This window comes from Neomonachus schauinslandi, chromosome 12 (assembly GCF_002201575.2).
Source record: "Neomonachus schauinslandi chromosome 12, ASM220157v2, whole genome shotgun sequence".
Lineage (NCBI taxonomy): Eukaryota > Metazoa > Chordata > Mammalia > Carnivora > Phocidae > Neomonachus > Neomonachus schauinslandi.
This window is the reverse complement of record NC_058414.1, coordinates 21,103,905-21,115,287: the sequence shown is the minus strand read 5'-3', so window position 1 is coordinate 21,115,287 and position 11,383 is coordinate 21,103,905. Positions and strand designations below refer to the sequence as shown.

Genomic DNA, 11,383 nt, shown 5'->3' with positions numbered 1-11,383 from the left:
GATAGATAGATAGATAGATAGATAGATAGATAGATAGATAGATAGATGATAGATAGGTAGATAGGAAAAAGGTAGATAGAAATAAAGAAAAGAAGGTTCTTCCTTACAGCAGGAAGCCAACTAATAAATGTAGAAGGAATAATGGAATTAGACAATCATCATTTGGCAACCATCATAATAAGAACTGATTTGGGCAAGTATCCTCAAGAATGTAAAACTAGTAGGTGAAAATTTTAGGAGGAATAGGATACTTAAATCTCAGTCTCAGAGTATCTCCCCATAGGTGTTTATTAATTTCAAACAGAAAAATAACAACCGTACAGAGGAGGAAACTGTGGAAGTCACTGCCTTGACCGAGTGATCAAAATTCACACCACCAGTAACAGGACAGGTTGATATCTTGTGTTCCTGACATGATGTTTGTATATATAAAATAAACACTCAACAGCAGTGGCAGCAACTGTTTCAAATATTTACACCAGTAAAATATTTGGGTGGGGATTTGGCTTTGCTTCTTGGTTTTGAATGAACTCTGATTTTGTTCTAAGACTTTTTAAGCTTATTCTAATTTTTATATTTTTAAAGATTTATTTATTTCAGAGACAGAGAGCAGGGGAGGGGCAGGGGGAGAGGCAGAGAATCCCAAGCAGACTCTCCACTGAGTGTGACCCAAGGCGGGGCTCGATCCCATGACCCTGGGATCATGACTAGAGCCAAAACCAAGAGTTGGACGCTCAGCTGAGTGAGCTAAGGCGCCGCTAAGCTTATTTTTATTATGACTATCAACTTACTTAGAGGTTTTATTCAGTTACATTCAGTTATATTTGCATAAAGTTAATAGTCCAGTAGAGTTCTCAAGCATGACAAGGTAACAGTTGCATTATGTAGTCAGTTATTATTTAAAAAAGAAACTCTCCTCATATATGGGCATTTCCTAAATGTTCATCTTGGTTTTTTTTTTTTTAATTAGACAATAAGACAAAAATCAGACAAAAATCATATTTCCTTTTTTTGCTTCTCTGCTAATACAATGTATTTCAAAGCTCTACTCCTCTAGAGACATTTAGTTAGGTAAATATTGATTTTTCTATCATTGTATATCAAGATCTTTTATCTTTGTTTTATGGAAGTAAATGTAGTATATTCAAGAATGAAAGAAATTTGCTCTTTTATTTCATTTAGGCACCTATGGAATGTACTTAAATGACCACATATATGCAAATATTTATGCTATGAAAGTGTCAGAACTTACAGTACTATGTTAGTGCAGGATTGTATGATAGGACTTTGGAAGAGAAGGTGGGGACTATTTTATTTTAAAGTGCTCCAAACTGTGTATATTGCCTACAGGTTACATGTGATAAGTCACTTTGATAATAATATTAGCTTCATCTGATTTTTCAGTTGATGATGATTCAGGTCTGAGTATAGTAATACGTAGAGAGAAACCTACCTCTTGCAGACAAATGAAAGCTGGAGTTGTAGATAAATCAACACATCGCTCATCTTGGATATATATTGTGGGCGCTACAGCATAAATGGGGTCTTCCTGATCTTTTTCGTCTTTCTCCTCTTCCTCTTCTTGTTCTGTGTCTGTGGTACTGTCTTCCATTTTTCACAGTTCTAAAATAAAATCATTCCAGATTCAGCTATTTAGGGATATCTTCACACATAAAGTAAAATTAGTGGAAAATAATGAAAGCAAGCAAAGGTCAACTGGGGTAAGCTATTCTCCAATGAAGTTATAGGTCAGTACACTTAGCTATAGATAAATTATAGATAAAGACTGCTTTGTTACAAAGATATTCTCCACCGCTACACTCAAATCAATAATTCTAATTTTAAAAAGTAGGCTATTGTGGCATTAATTGGGGAAAAAAGTTATCTAAGCTCCACGAGAGCAGAAACCCCATTTTGTTTATTGAGCATTATAGTTAACACTCAATTACTATTCATTGACTGGGTAAATAAACATAATATTCACCCTTAAAATATAACACAAAGATAATTCAAATCACCATTATGTGTCAAATAGAACACAAAATAATTCGAATTATTTTTGGGAAACTAAAAACCAACACCCTGCTATGGCCAACACCGCCCATGGCACACACCTGTGCACCAGTCCAACAGTTTACTTGCTCGATACCTGTATTTTTGCTGTGGCCACAGCTCAGGCTGATGCTTGTATGTTCTGCCTTGCCACCTCACCTGTATCTGCTGGCCACGTGCATGCTTAATTGTCCCGTCAGACCTCACTTACAAAACGTCAGCTCAAGAATAAAATCCAGGATACCAGGATGGTGACCCTAGAGCATTAAACCAAGCTCAGGCCTTTCTGAGAGTGGGTCCTTATATGACTACACAAGTCACGTAGCCAGCCTATGTGCTGCCCATTGATTTGCTCACATATTCAAGTGGACCCAGAGCAACTTCTAAAAGGACCTGTCTTGGCCTGCAAGGTCTCTCCTGGCCCATTTTGGTGGCATTGGGATCGTTGCTCTTCTAAGAGATCTGGTAAGAAGACTCAATTGCATTAAAAAAAAACAAAAAAAAGCCAATCTAATCTTTTGCTCTTTTGATCTCTGGCACATGTGAATCTGCACTTAACAGAAAGGTGAACATGCACTTTTCTCTTGCCAGAGAAGATAACTCCAACTGTCATAAATTAAAGGTCCGGATCTTCTGTTGAACATCTATCATCTCTCATGTCTATCTTATCAGATTAGCTGCTCCCTGATGATGGGATCCCCATTCTTTTAATATGGAAAGCATGTTCTGTAATATGAATCTGGAAGGCATGCTAGGCTCTGGCTCCTAAATTTATTCATCAAGTGGCCATAGGCATGCCATTTATTCATTAAGTTTCCTTTCCTCCTCTCTAAAATGGGAGTCACAGTAACTAATTTCTCTGTTTCATACAGACACAAGTTAAGTGGGATCACACCTGTGGACTTATAGCTTCCATTCTGCTATCTCTAATTTTCAACCACAGACATAAATTACACGTACGCTTGTTTTCCTCTTCCTGCTGCAAAAATACTTCATAGGTGGTAGCATGTACTTCCATCAGGAGGCACGAAATGTCTGGTTGTCTTTTGTTTTGTTTTTTGTTTTGGCTTCATTTGGTTGTCTTTCTTCATGTGATATTGATAGCCACTGATATCATTTGGACTCCCACTCCCTTAATACCCGCATATTTTGGGCGCCTGGGTGGCTCAGTTGGTTAAGCGTCTGCCTTCGGCTCAGGTCATGATCCTGGAGCCCCGGGATTGAGTCCCGCATCGGGCTCCCTGCTCAGCAGGGAGTCTGCTTCTCCCTCTGACCCTCTCCCCTCTCATGCTCTCTCTCTCTATCTCATTCTCTCTCTCAAATAAATAAATAAAATCTTTAAAAAAAAAATACCCGCACGTTTTTTTTCAGTGCCATAAAGCAGTGTTTTAAAAGAACCTGTTGTTATTAAGGCAGCACAACACTTCGATCTTGGCAATTGATCACAGTTTATCATTTAAATCTTCAAGGAGCTGAAAAGGTGTGATTACATATGTAGATTTGTTTGTGTTTATAAGCTAAAATATGTCGGTTCAACCATTTCATGGGTGAAAACCTGTTAATGACTATCCCAGAAAAACATTTCCCTCAGAACATTAGACCATACCTGTTAACGTTAGCGTTTCCTTAAAGAAATATTTCAAATATAAACAAAAATAACAGAATGGCATAATGAATCCTCAAGTATCCATTCACCGGTTTTAATAAATAACAATTCATGGACAATTCTGTTTTATCGGAACCCTTCCACCCACCCCTCCACTCTCCATATAATTTTGAAGAAAACCCACGCACGTAGACTTAATAATATACCCCGAGGAACTCCGTACAGGATAACCCTCACGCCGTTGCACACTTGCACGCCCCTCCTTTGCGTGGATGTGCCATAACTTAGTCAAACAACCCCCGAATTATAAACACATGGAATGTTGCCAGTTTTCTGCTATCACAGCCTTGCAAAGTATAGTACACATATTTATTTAAAAATATATTTTAAAGGCTCTTGGGATTTAGATAATGGAGATGGCATTAGCTTTCAAAACTTAATTTCAGGCCATCTTGCGAAAGCACTGCTTCGCTAGGCAACGAAAGAAGGGCACTGTGCTGAATTTGTACAGATTCCTCGATCTGCTGAGGTTTTTCAGTCTCTAGGACCTTGAAAACATTCCAAATATTTTCAATCGGGTAAAACATTATACACAGGGAAGCAACGAAAAGACACTATAACAGAGTTCTGATAGACATTACCAGACAAACTTTGACCTTCAGAAAAGAAAGGGAGAGTGAGTAGGAAAGTAAGAAAATACAATAGAGACAAATGCAAAAGTCTCATGTGAACTTAAACCTAAGACACTAATTAATCTAATTAAATAACAGTTTGGAAAGAGCTTCAGGAGATAGCAAAGTTTAACAGATTAAACAAATATTCAAGGGTTCATTAATGTAGGATTGCAAAGCCCATTATGTCAGGATCTCCGTGTTGCAGGCAATAGGATTGACAGCTATTAATAAAAAAATAGAATAAGATATATTGTCAGTCTACATGATATAAACAAGAGAATATTTATAAAATATCTAAATTTCTGGTATAGGAAGAACACAGCTATCAAGTATAGTAATTCTAGAGACGCGTATCTCCATAATACTAAGTCAGTTGTTTTACGAGGAGCAACAATTTACAAAGAGGCAAGCAATTTACAATATAAAGAGAAATGAAGACAGGGAATAACTAGCTCTATATCATACAAGGTAAGGTAAAATAAACCTAAATATAAAGCAGTGTTGTCATACCAACATTGAGATAAGCCTTTAAAAGCAGCCTGTAGCCTGGAATTTAGATTTTTTTTTTTTTGGCATTGAGTTATCTGAGCTTGTAAAGGTGTTGGTGATAATGAGAGGAATGTTTTGGAAGGGGTGTGAATTTGAAGGCAAGGAGACAATTTAGTGGCTGTGAGTCAGCTCCCTCTGCTATGGGCAGGAGATAGATTCATTGGTGAGCAAAACCAGACCAGGTGTCTGGCCTCAGGGGCGCTCACAGGCTGGTGCGCAAGATAGAAATTAATCAGAGAATCACAGAGATAAAATGTAAAAATAAATATAACTGGAACAGGTGCTATGAAAGTGTGGACCACAGAAGCAGGGTTACCATGCACGACACATTTCCAGCAGGCAGGATTCCCATAGCAAATGCCACAGTGAAGCAGCCCTATTGGAAGGTTAGATGCTAAGGACCTGCGCCAAGGCCACACCATGCTATGCTGTAGGGGTCCGAAGAAGAGAGGACACGCTTTTATGAGGCTTTCTAGAAGGGAGAGGACATGTACGGAGCTTTCACACAGAAAAGCAAAAGGCTAGTGAAGGAGAAAGGGAGGTAAATAAAAGCTTTAGTCCTATTCCATATGACCACTGAGCTTCTCTATTATTTACACTTTGTTTCAGGGTTAAAAGATAAAGCCAAAATAGGAAGCTTCACACAGAATAATTAAGCAATAAACATTGCAGGGTATGCCTTATGTTGTAAGACAAACCACCACTTCCTCTTCTCAAAAGCCAAAGAAGTGATCATCATTTTGTGTTTTGATTTTGAACTCTTAAGGAAATTTTTCTTGACAGTTACAAGGAGCGCATGCAAAAACTAAATGGTCCGTGCACCAGGGAATAGGACAGGATACACAAATGATGGTGACCTTTTGAAGATAAAGGGCAACGCTTGCTTCAAGAAAGATGTAGCAGGAAACCACACTTTCAATATTATTTGCCACTGAACCAGCACAAGTTTTGCTCATTTGAGAATAGCAGGGTATCATGTAAAGTCAAAAATGATATGGTCCCACACCATTCTTTTTCATAAGTTAGCTCTTCTATCTGCCCTGGACACATGACCACATGCTCCCTCCCCCAGCACCCCATTGCTATGGGTGAGTTACGGGACTATTTCTACAGTAACTCAGAGCTGGACCTGTTGGAGGAAGGGAGACGTCTGGGACAACTATTTTGTTTGTTTCAGTTTCCTATACTTATTTAAAAACATAGAAATGTCAAAATGAGTTTTCAGCAATTGTAGTATATTTAAAGTTATATGACAAGTGCCTCTCAGTCCTGTCAGTGTATCTCTGTGATTATATGCATATTCTCTTTTAAAGATAAGATTAAAAGTCAGCATTGAAGGCCTTTTCTGAAAGGCCTCTGGTCCACTTATCACAGGCTCAGAATGTTCGGTAGCAGATCCACTTAATCCAACAACAACATCATCACCAGATACTACTAGTTCGGGAGTCCTAAATGCAACAATCATTGCATTTATTCATGTGTAGATCTTTTATTCACATACAATTACATAATACCCATTATTATTATACAAAGACATGATTAGACTTGAAACATTTTTTTTTAAAGATATAGATACAGACTTCAGGTCCTGTTTTCAAGAAGGGGGGAAGAAAAGCTTTGTCATTCAAAACAAACCTAACAAATCAAACCACAACTTCTTTCTGTTCCTAAAAAAATGAAAAGAAAAAATAAAAAAACCTCCCTCTCTCAAAAAACCAAACCAAACCAAACAAAAAACCCTGTAAAAAAAAACTCCAATCTGGGACAGAAAATACTGCAGTTCAGTATGTACAGATAAAATTTGCCTCAAAACTGAAGGGTTAAAGTAACAATGTGAGTTAAAAACATACATACGTACATACATAGACATAAAAGAAAACTCTTGAGAGGAAGCTCCAAGTGCATATCTAGCCTTAAAGTAAATGTTCACAGTATTAGTTAAATCTTAAATTATGCGCATGCGTAACCAATGAGGAGCCTGTTCACTGCCCACGAGCGCAGAGAACCAAAGACTGTCGTAAGATAAGCTCCCTCCTTGGGAGGGAAGGAAGCTGAGAGAGCTCTAGGCCTTCTCCCAACTCATTTCACTGTCCTTTTGCCTCCTGCTGCATACTGCCCTCCAGCATCAAACACAGAGCCAAGAAAAGTTATTCTCTTTCTCTTTAAAACTTACTATTTTTTTGTTTTCTCAGAAACCCACACAGTCGAAATGAGCTCCATATTACTCACTTCTGAATGGGTATAACATATAGGGTCATGATGGGAAGACCACCCACGTGGAAGACTGTCCTAGAAACAGACGTGATTCTTGTCTCTAACATAGGCTCCTGGTTGCCCTCATCAGCAGGCGGGCACTCCTGCCCAGTGGTCGGTCGTTCACCCTCTGCACTTAGTAATAGCATTTATATAGCCCTTCACAGTTTAAATGAAGCTTTCCTTCATAATATTTCACTTTATTCTTACAACAACCATGTCCATAACTATTATTATCTCCATTTTACAGACAAGGAAATTGAAGGTCAGAGAATATAAGTGATGTGCCCAAGATCACACAGCAATAAGTGGCAGGATTTATTCAAACTCATGTCCACTGGCTCCAAATCCCTTACCCTTTATACCATATAGGACTCTTGCCGTGGCCTTGATAAAGCCCTTTCCTCTTAGCCTCCAATAATGGAAAGCAGGATCAAGGATACAGCAGGTTAAAGGAATTTGACTTCTGTCACTGCAAAGGTATAAAGCTAAGACCCCTTTAGCAAAGAGCAGGCCAATACGATGTAAGTCAATTAAAGACAATTCTATGTAGAACAGTGATAATTAGGCGGTCCGTGAGGTGGTAAGACTGAGCTGTGCAAAACAATGGGCTATAGAACTTGTTGCTATAGTTACAAACCAACGGAAACTTTCACAAACGCAAAGTGTGGCAAGAAGCACTGGTCTTATATCTGCAATAATTTACAATCATTCTACAAGTCCAGTCAGGCTTCAGAAATTCAAAGGATGCCTGAGAGGCCCTGTCTGTTCCCTTACTGGTTACCAAATAATTTGGTAGTGAGCAGAAACAGTTCCAAATCCTGTGGGAGGTTTGGAATGCTCAAGTAGGTCTGAAGCTGACAGTCTTCCAGAAGGTCTGCGAAGCAGAGATTCTATATGTTTGCGTGCAATCTAGAATCTTCACATTGCAGTCCATTCCTTACTTTTGCTACAAAAATGTGCATGTTTTTCAAATTCTTCTGTCACCTTTGCTTAAATTTTTAAAAACATACCTGAAAGCATATTCATAGCATTACTAGTCTGTGTGTCCTGTCTAATTAGGTCATTGCCTTGCAAACCTGCTCTTTAATTTACACCTTTCCTCTTCCCCATACGCTAGTCAGTAGGAATTGTGAGTCTAGATGCGTCTGTTTCCTTGGCAAGGAGCTTCATGTAGATGGGCTATCGCTGCTGCTTCCCAAATGCAACAGCCCTGGCTCCTCCCTTATTCATCATCGTGGTGGTCGTCCTCCTCCTCCTCTTCTTCCTGTTATTTCATCTAAGACTAGGATTAGTGGCTTTAACTTAGTCTCCCAGGATGACAGCATGGGGTAATGGAAATGAATGCTTTGAAGTTCATCAGTTCAGGCTTGAATCTCATTTCTCCCCTTCCTGTGTGACCTTGGGCAAGATATGCAACCTCTAAGTGGAGATTTCCTCAACTGCAAGATGATTTAAGGGTTGTTGGGAAGATTAAATGGAACAAAATCTCAGCCCAGACCCAGCATGTAGTCCTCAATAAATGTTAGCTCCTTCCCACCACTGTCTGTTTTTTTTTGTTTTCATGTGAAATACGCCTTAAATGATTTTGACAGGGATCAAATAAACAGAGGTCAGCCTGGGACTGGATCAAATGGTTTAGGAAACTATAGGTTGGGTCTCCTCTAGCATGAATTTGTCCCAGAATACATCCTTAGGATCTGGTGTGAGAGTCCTGGTAAGCCTAACCTTCTAATCCCACTATGAGATGTTTTCTTCTAGGGAAAGAAAGACTATGTAGGATATTGGGTACTGCGGAATATTTGTATTTGCAAAGTATTTGGGTCCTTGAAAGAATATGTGTCAACTCTTAGGGCAGGGCCAGCTTTAGACAATAAGTAGGCAGAGTTCCCTCTCCCATGTCTAGAAATTTCATAGCCTCCTCTTTTCATTGCCTAAGTACTTCCTGTTCTCAGGCTTCCCCTGACCCTAAGCAGATCTCCACTTCAGTCTTCCTTCCCTTGGGCAGCATCCCTTACTCAATTTCTTTCCTTCCTCTAAAAGCAAAGGTTCTTACATTCATTATAGGGTTAGAAGAATATTTACCAAGCCAATTTTTCCTACTTTACATCGGAAGAGGAAGTTAAAAATAAAAATAAACAACAACCAAAAAAAAAAAAAAAAACCCTCTCTGAGCTGGGGAGCCAGGAGAGTTGGCATGGGCCCCTGAGGCATCCTGTCTGCCCAGGACAAGACTCAGGAAATGAAATAGTGGAACTCGGACATTCAAGAACATCGGAGAGATAATGTGCCCCTTCTCACAGGTGAGAGGTGAGGGAAGTGGCAAGCCTCCCCACCATCACTGATCCTACCCCTGCATGTGCTGAAGCAGTAGGCAGAGAATGCCCAAGACAGTACACAAAGTGGCATGGGAGAGATACTGAGGGCTGGCTGAGTGTGCTACCTCCCATGCGCCCTTGACTTTGTGATGAAAGACACGGCTTCAGAAAGCTTTGTGGCCCATACAACTGAGAACCAGATGGGGATGCAGAATTCTCAGGAGATGCTAGCAAGGAGACCCAAGTGTGAGACCCAGGTGGATGCACATCTCAAGAGGAGTCAGCATGGTCAGACACAAACCACTGACCAGACAACCATCCTGAAGCCATAATGCTACCTAATAACACTGAACTTGGGTCTCACACCTAAGAGGAAGAGAGAAAAAAATGAATTAAGTGGGGTTCTTTTAGTCAGCTTTATGGAGATACGATTTATGTGCAATAAACCTCACAATTTTAAGAGTACAGTTTGATGAGTTTTTACAAATATTGACAGTTGGGTAGTTACTGCCACAAACATGCCCATTTGTAGAGAGCAAAGTGCAGTCTCTCCTGTCAAGCAGGAGACTGGGTCAGGCAATGACGCAAGCAGTTAAGGTACTACAACTAGGAGATATCGCCGGGACCAATGTCAGCTGACGACACCCCAGAACTGATAACACGCAGAGCCGGAGGAGGTGTGCAGAGACCCAAAACTGATGAAATCCCAGGAAGGATTTTGGCAGCAAACTGTCAGACTCTGCAGACACGACCCCTCTACGTCTGACCGCTTAAAAAAGGCAATTGCCGCGGACGGATTTCCAAACAGAACCGAGACCCTTCCCTGCTGGAACATCAGAAGCAGTGAGTGCCAAGAGCTGACCCGGACCAGACCAGACGGAGGCCTCAGCTCAGCTGCACCCCCCAGACTGACATCGTGTTTGGTTTGTTCACTTCCGGCCCTCTTCTGTTATCTTGTTTGTTGTGTGGCATGTCTTCTGTCCTGCTTTGTGTGCCGTGTTAAGGACCCAAGTTTAATCACGTGGGGAAATGTCATTGAGTTTGGAATCTTGAGCCTGCTTTATAATTGTGATTTAACTTTGCTTGATGATTGAATATAGCTGACATTGTGGAAAGACACAGCTCGTGTGTGCGCCTTCCTAGCGTGCCCATGACACCATTGCTCCAGAAGTTTCCTTTGTGTGCCTTTACAATCTGTGCCCCCTCCTATCCCCATGCCTGCCATCCCAGGCACCTTGTAACATCTAGTTTTGCCTTTTCCATATTTTAGGTAAATAGAATCATAGATTTTTCTGGCTTCTATAATTTAGCATAAGGTTTTTGAGGTTCATCTACATTGCTGTGGACATCAATATTTCATTCCTTTTACTGCCGAGTAGTATCACACTGTACAAATACACCACAATTTATTTGCCGATTCACCAGCTGATAGACATTTGACTTGTTACTCGTGTTTGGCTATTATGAATAAAGTTGCTATAAACATTTGAATGTAAGTATGTATGAATGTATGTTTTCATTTTTTGTGGGTAAATATCTAGGAATGGAATTACTGGGCCATATGGTAAGTATATGTTTAATTCTATACAAAACTGTCAAATTGTTTTCCAAAGTGGCTGTACCATTTTGTACTCACACCAGGAACAAGTGGACACCAAGTTTCCCACTGATCCATGTCCTTATACACTTGATACTGTCAGTATTTTTAGTTTTAGCCATTCTGCTAGCTGTGTAGTGGCATCTAATTTTAATTTTTAATATGTGGTTTTAATTTGCATTTCCATAATGACTTATTGATGTGGAACATCTTTTTATGGGCTTAAATGCCATTTGCATATATCTTCTTAGATGAAGTGTCTATTTACTATGTTTTTGCCCAGTAAAAAATCAGGTTCTTTTGTTCCCTATTAATGTTGTAAGCATTCTTTGTA

General features: G+C 39.7%; 1 protein-coding gene across 1 annotated transcript in view; it reads right to left on the bottom strand.

Annotated features, from left to right (window-relative positions):
* The window catches only part of CCDC146 (coiled-coil domain containing 146), a 102,123-nt gene extending 100,511 nt beyond the window's left edge, over positions 1 to 1,612 (bottom strand). The window contains exon 1 of the mRNA XM_021689711.1: positions 1,454 to 1,612. Within this exon, the coding sequence (XP_021545386.1) occupies positions 1,454 to 1,612 (159 nt within the window). The remainder of the gene's footprint in view (positions 1 to 1,453) is intronic.
* Positions 1,613 to 11,383: the final 9,771 nt, after the last annotated feature.